This window comes from Heloderma suspectum, chromosome 1 (assembly GCF_057233095.1).
Source record: "Heloderma suspectum isolate Gila_16-S chromosome 1, 16-S_ref, whole genome shotgun sequence".
Taxonomy (NCBI): Eukaryota; Metazoa; Chordata; class Lepidosauria; order Squamata; family Helodermatidae; genus Heloderma; species Heloderma suspectum.
Window position 1 is genome coordinate 383,779,083 of NC_139458.1, and position 11,556 is coordinate 383,790,638.

The 11,556-nt window shown below is 43.0% G+C and overlaps 2 protein-coding genes across 3 annotated transcripts in view; one reads left to right on the forward strand and one right to left on the reverse strand.

Moving 5' to 3' along the window:
• GLP1R (glucagon like peptide 1 receptor) overlaps positions 1–11,556 on the forward strand; it is a 110,160-nt gene that overhangs the window by 90,608 nt on the left and 7,996 nt on the right. The window contains exon 12 of the mRNA XM_084820456.1: positions 3,433–3,474. Within this exon, the coding sequence (XP_084676582.1) occupies positions 3,433–3,474 (42 nt within the window). The remainder of the gene's footprint in view (positions 1–3,432; positions 3,475–11,556) is intronic.
• SAYSD1 (SAYSVFN motif domain containing 1) overlaps positions 1–11,556 on the reverse strand; it is a 45,592-nt gene that overhangs the window by 8,714 nt on the left and 25,322 nt on the right. The window lies entirely within an intron of this gene.

Sequence of the window (11,556 nt, forward strand, 5' to 3'; positions counted from 1 at the left end):
TCTAGTGTGCTAGCCAGAATTCCATATGCCACATATTCTCAGATGTTCATGGATTCCCAATATGAGACTACTTAGATTATGCATATAGAAGGGGAGAAATCATTGTGTCCTCTTGCACTGGAATACAGTGAGAGGCCATGTACTTTCAGCTTTAATAACTTTGCCATTATCTTGTACCCAGCTGTTAGGGTTGCTAACTATCCCAGAATTTTGAACATTTGCCAGAACTGAAGGAAGACAAGCTGAGGGGGTGGGTGGAAAAAGCCAAGCCCTTTTTGCACACTGAAATGCATAGTGCATGCAAGCCACACTGAGGGCTTGCTAAAGCCATGTTGTCATGGTATAAACAAGAGGTGTTGAACCGCTTTCAGACTAAGAGCCAAATTCCATTTCAGAGAAGCTCTCGGGAGCCATATTCCAGTGGTTGGTAGGGCCAAAGGTGAAAGGGGTGGGGCCAAAAATGCAAAATATACCCACATATTTTAGCTTAAAGCTCTTACAGCCAGCAACTAACATTTCAACCTATTAGAATAGCGGAAACCTGCACAAAAGCTGGGTAACTACCAAACTATGGTCGAGGGAGAGGGGTGGGGCCATCTGGGGAACCCTGAAAGGCCAAATTGGGATCCCAGGCCTGAGGGTCTGCAGCCATGGTATAAACTAAGGCAATATGAAGTGTAGTGTATATGTTTTAGCTGTGTATTATAAATATGTATCTATTTCCTTCGTGTCACCTCACTGTGACCTCAGTGGAGATACGTCCTTAATAAGAGGCACACAGATGTGACTGGCACCATTTTGCAGAGTGCTTTCCATGAGATTATTTGTTTGGGTCTCCTGGCTGCCACACAAATGACTCAGTCTGCTCAGGGCAAAGCCTGAACCTCTTATCTTCAGCTGTGGGTCCACCTGCCATCTCGCTCTGTGCTTTCTCTCAGCTGGCACAAGTCTATGGGATAAAGTCTTAGGCAGACAACTGAATAAGGTAGTAGAAATGAGCAAGGCCACACCTTTTGTCAATGCTGCAGATACTACAATGCAGTGACACAGCAGATGCTTGAAAACAGGGCTGGCGGCAAGGGTAGGCATCATTGGGCACGTGCTGAAGGCTCACATCCCAGGAGGGGTCCCGTCAAGTTACTCCTCCTCTTCACTGTTGCAACCTGCATATTCAGCTGCCTCTTGCTCTGAACCAGATAACTGTGGTGGTGAGAAGGAAGAGCAGTAGATGCCACTGCCTCCTTGCTTGCTGGCGCTCTGCCTCTCAAGCGAGCAAGTGGCAGCAATCATGTGAAAGAGGATGAAGAGCAATAGCAGCTGGTGACAAGTGCATTGAGAACATAAACTCTTTGAGGGAGGAGGCCTGCTGAGGGTGTTTTGCTCAAGGGCCCTCAAAAACTTAGAGTCAGCACTGCATGAAAACATTTCATACATCTGCTCCTTTCTATGACTGTAGTGCTCCATTTCAATTTCAGCTTTAGTAGATCCATTTCAATCCAGCTTTAGGCCCAGTTTTGGGACAGAAACTGCCTTGGTCGCCCTGAGGGATGACCTTTGCCGAGAGAGAGAGACAGGGGGAGTGCAACCCAGTTGGTTCTCCTGGACCTCTCAGCAGCTTTCAGTACCATTGACCTTGGTGATCTTCTGTAGTGGCTGTCCGTATTGGAAGCTGAGGGCACTGTTTTACATTGTTTCCATTCCTACTTGGACTGTCACTTCCAGAAGGTGATTCTTGGGATTATTGCTCTGTTCTGTGGCAATTGTGTCATGTGGTTCCACAGGGCTCAGTTTTATTATCCATGCTATTTAACAACTACATCAAACCACTGTGGGAGGTTATCCAGGGATGTGGACTGAGGTGCCATCAATATGCCGATGACACCCAGGTCTATGTCTCATTTTAATCAAACACAGGTGAGGCAGCGGATGGCCTGAATTGGTGCCTGAGCAGGGTAGTGGACTAGATGAGGGCCAACAAACTGAAGCTCAATCCAGCTAGCGTGGAGGTACTCTTAGCAGGTAGTTTGTCTGCCCAGTTGAGTGGCATTCAACTTGCCCTGGAGGGGGTTGCACTCCCCCTGGAAAATCAGGCACACAGCTTGGGGGTTCTTCTGGACCCATCACTGTCACTCGGTGGCCAGGGGGTTCTTCTGGACCCATCACTGTCACTCAGTGACCAGGAGCACTTTTTTTTTTTATCAGCTTAGGTTGTTATACCAGCTGCGACTTTTTCTGGACAGGATAGGTTACTATCCTGGGACTGGCTGATTCAGTCATTTGATGTCAGTGCTTCGTCAGCTGCACTGGCTTCCAATCCATTTCTGAGCCCAATCCATTTCCGAGCCAAATTAAAGGGTTCGTATTGACCTTTAAAGCCCTAAATGGATTGGGATCAGAGTATCTAAAGGCACATCTCCTCCCACATGTATCTGCTTGGACCCTTGGTCATCTTCAGAGGCCCTCCTCCATGTGCCCCCACCAAAGGAAGCTAGGCGGGTGGTACAACAGAGAGGGCCTTTTCAGTGGTGGCGCCCCACTTATGAAATAAACTCCCCAAAGAGATTCGCCTGGCACCTACATTGTTATCTTTTCAGCACCAGGCAAATACCATTTTTTTTCCTCCCAGGCATTTCAGAGACCTAGTTCTATGTTATGGCTGTTTTATATATTCTTGTACTGTTTATTGTTTTGCATTATATTGTATGTTCTTTTAAATATTTGTATTGTATTTTATAGTTTTAACTATGTTTTAAAATGGCATTTTAGTTTTTTAACTGGTTGTAATCTGCCCAGAGAACATTAGTTATTGGGTGGATTAGAAATGTACTAAATTAATTAATAATAAACAGCAAGTTGGGGGAAATGTACCTCACAGGAGTCCCCCCATATATTCCCCTCACAGAAGAGGTACACTTGGAGTTCAGGCATTTGGTGCTATATTTACACCATGGTAGCTGCATTACCAACACTCAACCTTCTAATCTGTCTGAACTAGCCCAGAGATGGCGGTGTTCATCAGAGAGGTTAGTGGTGCTGTCGCTAACAAATCAGAACCGTAATTGGGAAAGCCCCCATCGATGATGTTCATCTGTTTTTGGCTGTTGCTGCTGTGGCTTTTATGATGATACTGTCACTGTTTTATTGTCAATTTTGTTGCTTTTATCATTTTTATGCAAAAACTCAGATAGCTAAATTGCTAATAAAATGAATTTAATTGCTGTCTCATAGGAGCTGTTTCTAGTCTTGAGTCAGCAAGCCATGATTCAGAAGGCAGGAATGAAGTCTTTCAGTACAGCGTTCCTTTTTCAAGCTGCAGTAGAAGTGGAATTAGATAGACTCCGATTTCCTAGCTAGTTTGGCTCATGACGTTTAATGCAAGGAAGCGTGTGGATTGTCTAACTGTTATTTTGCTGTCTTCCTCTTTTTCCCCAGGGTCTTCTGGTTGCAATTCTCTACTGTTTTAACAATAATGAGGTAAGATGGATTTTCCTACAGGGGAAAATATTGTGGGGAGTATCCTAAGTAACTCTGCTCTGGGGTAAAGTGAATTGTTGTTGTTCAAAGGGAAATGTTTATCTTCAGTCCACTAAGCTTTCAGTTCCAGTTTTCATTAATGAACGTTATTACACTTGATTGTAAACTCATTTACTATGTACACTCAGTCAGAATACCAGGAGCAGTATAAAATCTGGGCTGGCCTTCATTTTGTCTGAGGTTTTGATCAGGAACAGAGGTATGTCTCTAATACAGAGCTGAAGAACTTGTAACCAGTGTAACCCAAAGCTCTGGGTCCACAGAATTATCACTAGACAAGGAGATTTTCACTGAACATGTGGAACATTTCTTTCCTCTGTGATAACAAAGGAAACTGTGTGCTAGAGAAATGGGAAGAAAACAGCAGATAACTAGATTCAACGTATGAAGATTGCAGACCAATGCCACATGAGACATGCTGCAGGGCTAGTGTTATTATGGCAAACATCCATACCACAGTTCTTGGAAAGATTGGATAGTTGTAATGTTATCTGTTTTCTCAAATTCCTGCATGTCTTGTGTATGATAGTTTGCAGAATTCAGAGTACAGTCAAATCTGTCACTCTTCCAAAATCTCCTAGGGTGTTTGCAGATAGAAGGCTCATAAGATCAGCCTCTTTACCAGAGGACTGGAAGATGACCAATGTAACACCAATTTTTAAAAAGGGATCCAGGGGGGATCTGGGAAATTACAGGCCAGTTAGCTTAACATCTGTTCCAGCTAAATTGGTTGAAAGCATTATTAAAGATAAATTAGTAAGAATATAGAAGGACAAGCCCTGCTGAAAAAGAGCCAACATGGCTTCTGCAAAGGTAAGTCCTGGCTCACTAACCTTTTAGAGTTTGTTGAGAGTGTCAACAAACATGTAGACAGGGTGATCTGGTAGACATTGTTTACTTGGACTTCCCAAAGGCTTTTGACAAAGTCCCTCACCAAAGATTCCTGAACAAACTTAGCAGTCATGGAATAACTAAAGAGGAAAGGAGATCCTCTTATGGATCAGTAACTGGTTAAAGAACAGAAAGCAGAGAGTAGGAATAAATGGTAATTTTCCCAGTGGAGGGATGTAAATTAGTTACATGAATTAACTTCAAGTATAACTGATGACTGACTAGGAAAGAGATCTTGGGATTGTGGTGGACAGCTCAATGAAAATGTTAACCCAGTGTGTGGCTGCTGTAAAAAAGGCAAACTCCATGTTAGGCATAATTAGGAAAGGAATTGAGAATAAAACTGCCAAGATCTTCCTGCCCTTACACAAATCTATGGCGTGACCACTTAGAATACTGTGTACAGTTCTGGTCACCGCACCTAAAAAAACCCTATTATAGAGCTGGAAAAGATGGAAGAAGTGGTGGGAAAACACAGGAAGGCAACAACTGGAAGACTACGTCATCTGGACCCGACACAAAATTATGTGAATGAGGCAGGGTGAGGGTGCAATAAAAGCCTCATCTGAAACCCCCGTAGACCAAAGCTTTTGTAGTCAGAATAGTGAAAATCAGACAGTTATTTTGTCAACCATGTCATTTGTATAGCTGCAGCATATAGGTGCATGCTCCTATATTTATAATGTAGACATGGATGTTTGTACTACATGCCAAAGAGGAGATCCATTCCTTCCAAATTGCAGGGGAACTTTTTAAGAGTTGATAATTTTACGTATTTAATTTTATTGTATGTATATCCCTCATAAATCCACATGGCTCAGGTCAACTTAGAAAAAAGATAATATGCAAACAGCTAAACAATATACTCTTGAAGCAATAAAGAAATTAAAAGCAGCAATTTAGTAGAGCTAAAAACAATCTATGAAATAAAAGCCAACTTAAATGCCACTGGAGGCCTGAGTAACAATAAACCTTTTACTCTTTTCTTGAAAAGCAGCAAGTTTGCACTCAGTTAGGTTTCTTTCCCTTGGCAGGGAGTTCCGTATCGTTGGGGCCACCACTCTGCTGTGACACCATCTTTGGTATTTCAAGCAGTACCTCTTCTGCTGGAAACCAGTACAACTGCTGTTGAACTGGCTGGATATTTTCCTATCATCTAGTACCTTAAATAATTTCCAAGGGCAGCCCTACATATTGTGCTTTACAGTAGTTAATTCTTAAGGTTACAAAACTATGGATGCTGACTGCTAAATCCACACTGTTGCTAATTAAGTATTGTAGAAAAAAGGCACTCAGGGACAGAAACCAAACTGAAAAAGACAGAGAAAAAAATCCATGATCCTGGAGCATCAAGGAATCCAGATACTCAGTCAAATTGCCCAGATGGAAGAGAATAGATACCAGCCATTACTTTCTCTAGGGAGAGTGTGTGAAAACATTGCTGGATGAGATTGAAACTACCTAATTGCATTTACTAGCTACATACATCCCTATTATCTTATCAGATGTTCCCTGAATTGGGGCTGGGAAGTATGACTAAGGAACTTGTTTCTGTTGATTCTGAACTAAACTTCTCGTTCAGTTTTTGGATATGTGACCTTACAGTGAATCACAGAGTAGCTGCATGTATGTGTCTGCACACAGATTCCACATTAAAAGGTGATGATTCTTTAGGTGAAAGCATAACAGTGAGTCCGTTGACACCTTAAAGACTGGCAGACTTATTGTGGCATAAGCTTTCATAGATTAGAGTCCACTTCATCATAGTTCCATAGCTTGGAAAAACTCAAAAGCTAAAATTGCACGTGAATTAATAACAACATGGGACAGAGAACATACTTGAGACTCTACTGAATATTAGAGGTGTGCACCAATCCCTCACTTTGACTTGGACCCCGATTCAGTGCTTTGGAAAATGGCCCATTTCTGCTCGGATTGAATCAGAGTTGGTCCTTTTTGACTTGGTACTGAACCTGAGCTGAGGTTTGGGCCCCCCATCGACTATCATGGGAAATCCAGAAATGGCTATAACTTTTTTCTCTTGAACAGAATTGGGTGATAGTTGCAGGCATAGTAGCACCTTAGAAAGGGATTACCCTGCCCAATGTCAGAAAAATAGGTGCATGGTTTTTTGTGGGTTGCACCTTGATAATTCAATTTTTTTTTCAAGGAAACGTATAACATTTTAATTTCTTGGCAGAATTGGATGAAAATTGTAGAAATAGTTGCTCATTTTTTGAAGGGATCGAGCCTGCCAAGTTTCAAAATGATAGCTCTGTGTGTGTGTGTGTGTGTGTGTGTGTGTGTAAGAGCAGCCTTGACATTTTGAGAGTCTCCAAAAATGGATGGACCATTGATTTGAAAATGACAGATCCTTAGCAGGAAACCTGCAACATCTCAGAAGAATAGGTGCAGCATCCATATGGAAGGGGAATCCTCAATTTGCATGGGGGGGAGAGAATTGATTTGCTCCCCCCTTCTCTCTCCCTGTGATTTTCTGAGCAGTTTGTATGAAAATGACACATGTCATAGAGGTGTCCCCAGGCATGAAACCTGCAAAGTTTCAGAAGGATAGGTGCAGAGGCTCTTACGATGATTGAAAGCCAGTTTAAGGCACAATCCTATGCCTATTTAGTCAGAAAAAAAGTCCTGCAACTCCCTGGGCCATGCTGGGAATTGTAGGCCTTTTTTTCTGTCTAAACTTGCATAGGATTGCACCCTTAATGCTTTTTCATAGTGAAGGTGGTAGTGCTGGAAGAATGGCTATCTGGTTAGGCCTCATCTGGAGTACTGTGTCCAGTTCTGGCCACCACACTTTAAGAAAGATGCAGACAAACTGGAGAGGGTTCAGAGGAGGGCAACAAAGATGATCAGGGGACTGGAAACAAAGCCCTATGAAGACAGACTGAAAGAACTGGGCATGTTTAGCCTTGAGAAGAGAAGGCTGAGGGGAGATAGCGCTCTCCAAGTACTTGAAGGGTTGTCACAGAGAGGAAGGCCAGGATCTCTTCTTAATCATCCCAGAGTGCAGGACACGGAATAATGGGCTCAAGTTACAGGAAGCCAGATTCCGGCTAAACATCAGGAAAAACTTCCTGACTGTTAGAGCAATACGACAATGGAACCAATTACCTAGGGAGGTGGTGGGCTGTCCCAGGAGGCATTCAAGATGAGGCTGGACAGCCATCCAGGGATGCTCTGACTTGGATTCCTGCATTGAGCAGGGGGTTGGACTCGATGGTGTTGTAGGCCCCTTCCAACCCTACTATTCTATGATTCTATGATCTCACAGTCCCATTCTTGAGCTCCCCCAAAGCACAGTTATTCATGCCCCTGATAAAACATACTTTAGCATTAGAAAGTGAACCTATAAACCATTCAGCCACCCTCCTTCCATGTCTCCTCCCCCTTCTCTGCCATTTTAAAGCAACAAAAGTAAAAGCACACACAAAAAAGTGAAAGACACTGTTTCAGGGACAAAAAAAGGACCACATATCCCACAACTCGAAACACAAGTCACTTAACAAACCTTTGTTCTGAAGCTACATTGGTTCTGTTGTCTTTGGAGAAGACCACTTGGACTAAGGGAGCAACAGAACTTAACTGAAGGGGCCTGTTTCTGCTCAGACTTCATCCAAAACTCCAGTGTACATCCCTACTGAATATGGATATCTTCCATATTCAGTAGAGGTGTTCCTCAAGAACCAGTGTGTTATAGTGGCTAGACTGGGACTGGTGAGAGCCACGTTCTAGTCCTCCCTTGGCCATGAAGTGAACTGAGAGACCTTGGGCTAGTCACTGACTCTCAGCCTAATCTTCCTCACAGGGTTGCTGTGAGGATAAAATGCAGAAGAGTATCATGTACACTGTCTCGGGTTCCTTGGAGGAGAAAAGGCAGAATATAAATGCAATAATAAATAATAAATGTAATAATAAATAAAATCTTGCCCTCTTCTTCACACGGTGAGTATTCAGCAGGGAGGAGACAGTCTATTCTGTTCCCTCCTCCCCATTCCTTCTAGGTGCTGCTAGCCAATAACATAACTTGCAATGAAACAGAATGTTCCTGTCAATGGGCTGGATTCAACCCTCACTGCTTCGCATTCTCCTCCCCACTGCAGCCCCCTGAGCGTGCCCCAAATCTGCTCTGGAGGGACCGTCTGGAACAATTTTGGGGCACACAGGGGGCGGGGGGGCAGCTGCAGGGTGGAAGGGGAAATTTGTTCTACCAGTGGTTCCCTTCCACTAGAGGACTGTCACCATTGGATACAGTCCAAGAAATAGTTAATGCCATAGATCCTGAACAGGCCTCATAATACATTTCCCCCCTTAACAGCAACATGTAGCCATTCAACTAGAACGAATTAATTGGTTTATATTTGTACCATTAATCCATTTACAAGATGAACATTACCTTATTAAGTATCCTCAGTTTTTTATCCAGAAAGCTAATTTTAGCTGATGGGATAAGTGGCTTTTGCTGCTGCTGCTGCTTCTAATTTCGCTCCTACTGTGATGGATCAAATCACAGTGTATGTTTTGTATGGTTTCATTTTTTTTAACCATTAAAATCCAAATTGTGTAACGGGAAATGCATATTTGGGTCCTTGAAAAAATGTCAGTATCAAAGCAGGCAAAGTACCCACACTTTGAAAATCCTGCCTAGTTGGATTTTGAATGACTTCCATGTAATTCAACTAAACTAAAAAAAAAAAACTTCTGAGAGTAACCTTCTAATTAAGTATTTAAAGTAATTAAGCCTTTTAGTTTGAAGCACTGGTTACTTAGGCCCACACTGCAACATGTTGATGCCAGACACATGTCCAATTTGAGGGGGAACATAGGAAGCTGTCTTATACTAAGTCATGCCATTGAGTCCATCTAGCCCAGTATTGCTGACACTGACAGTGGCTCTCCAGGGTTTCAGGAAAGGTTTTTTTCTGCCTTACCTGGAGATGCCAGGGATCAAATCTGGGACCTTCTGCATTCAGAGTAGGTCCTCTTGCCACTGAGCTATGGGGAAGCAAAGGTGAGAGGTGATGAACCCCCCCCCCTTCTTACCTCCCTGCAAGTCTTTTCATCTGGACTCTTTTCCCTCACTGAGCCTGGCAGAAGGAAAAGTAATATCAGTGAACAGATTGTGGGGAGCTAAGCTGTGACCATGGAGGGTTCAGCAGCCTCCACCTGTGCACTATCACCTCTTGCTTTATAAATGATTGGGGCAGACCTACATTTAAAGTCAGGGAGTCTGTTGCTATCACATTTAATTGAGGCCTAAGATTTTTGCCCTTTGTATGCAAAGATGACATACTGAGATGCATAGTACCGAGAACCCCTGCTCTAGTTTAAGATAAGCTCTGTTCTGTAACCCAGAGGGCCAGGTGGTGAGCTGTGTTTATGCATCAAGACTTTGGAGTTGTTTTTAATTCGTGGATGTTAAGTGATTTACGTGGCAGCAAAAGGAGCTACTATGGATGGTGGAGAAACCATAGAGTAGTGCATGCATGCACTGCCTTACCAACAATTAACGGGTCTCCCTGGATTGTGGCCACAAAGACCAAAGCTACCCATATTATGAAAAGAGACATTATGACTAGAAAGTTGGATGTCTAATAAGACACATGACCCTAAAATGCCTTGACATTTATTTTTCAGATTTTAAAGGAATAACTTGCTTCCTGAAAAATACTCTTCTCCCCGCAAGATTCTAATAGTGGATATCTGTAGTAGATTTGCCTTTGTTTTACCAAATCAGTATTTGCATTTGCTGCTTACTTACCTCTTAAGGTTCATTCACAGATCACTAGATGGTTATCCTTGAATAGTGGCTCTAAGCTGGTATTACACAATTGGATTTAAGCTATTATTTTATTAATGGAAAGATAACTGCATTTTCCTAAAGTATGGCCACAGATGGAGGCTGGAGAAACAATATTAATCTTGCTCTGAAACCTAGCATGAATTGAAATGCAATATGCTGAATTTTAAAAGCTTTGGTTCAAGACAATGTGGAAAGGCATTCAGCTTTTTACTCTTTCTCATTTGAACTCCTAAAGACTTTTTGTGGAGATATCAACACTTCAATTAAGTAACGTATAATTTCAGAAAATGTTACATTTCCATCATAAAATAATAGTTGGAGGCTGTCATATGTAGTTATCTCTCCAAAGAAAAAGGAGCAAGCCTACTTCTGTTGCAACTATAATTTATATCTACATCCCACAGTAGCGAGTTGAAACAATCCCTTTTCACTTACTGATAAATAACAGTATTAACATCACTCACCCCCAATCCCCCATTTTATTTGGAAAAAGTATGAATGCTATGTGTGTTATGCTTTTATGTTCACATACTGAGGATGAACTGGATTGCAAACAACCTTCAGTCAGCGTAGGTTTTAAACCAGCTTTTGCCCTGACAACCCATGCCGGATTCAAACCAGCTTATACAGTCAGGGCCAGAAATATTGGAACAAGGATAACTGTTTTGGCAGTTGGCCTCTGTACACCACCACATTGAAGTTGAAAGGAAACACACCCAGATGGGAGCGAAGTCAGGACTTTCAGCTGTAATTCAAGGGATTTGGCAAAAGTGGGGCACTATCCATTCAGGAAGTACAGCCAGTGGCATGCACCCCCCCACCATTGGTTGCTCATAAGCAATGGAACGAATGGCTGACAAGCAGCTGCATGGCCAGGTGTGGCCTGTTTCCTGGGTACCCCATGACCAAGCAAGCAGATAAAAGGCCTGGAGGTGGTTCTGAGTGTTACATTTGCATTTGGTAGCTGTTCACTGGAACTCCCAACATGAGGTCCAAATACGGATGTCAGAGAATTTCTCCACGAATCTCGGGGAGGCCGAATGCCAGCGCATTCGGCCCCCCGAAATTGGTGGAGAAACGGTCGCCCCCCCCGGGACGGGACTTACCTTGTGCGAATGTCCCTGGCGGCGGCGACTCCGGCGCGGTGGCGGCTGCCGGTCTTCTGACCAGCTGCCACCGCCGCCATTTCCAAGTTAAAAAACAACAACAACAAACGTGATAGGCTACGTAAAGATTTACGTAGCCTATCACGGCTAGATTTTTAAAAACACCGTGATAGGCTATGTAAATGTTTACGTAGCCTATCATGG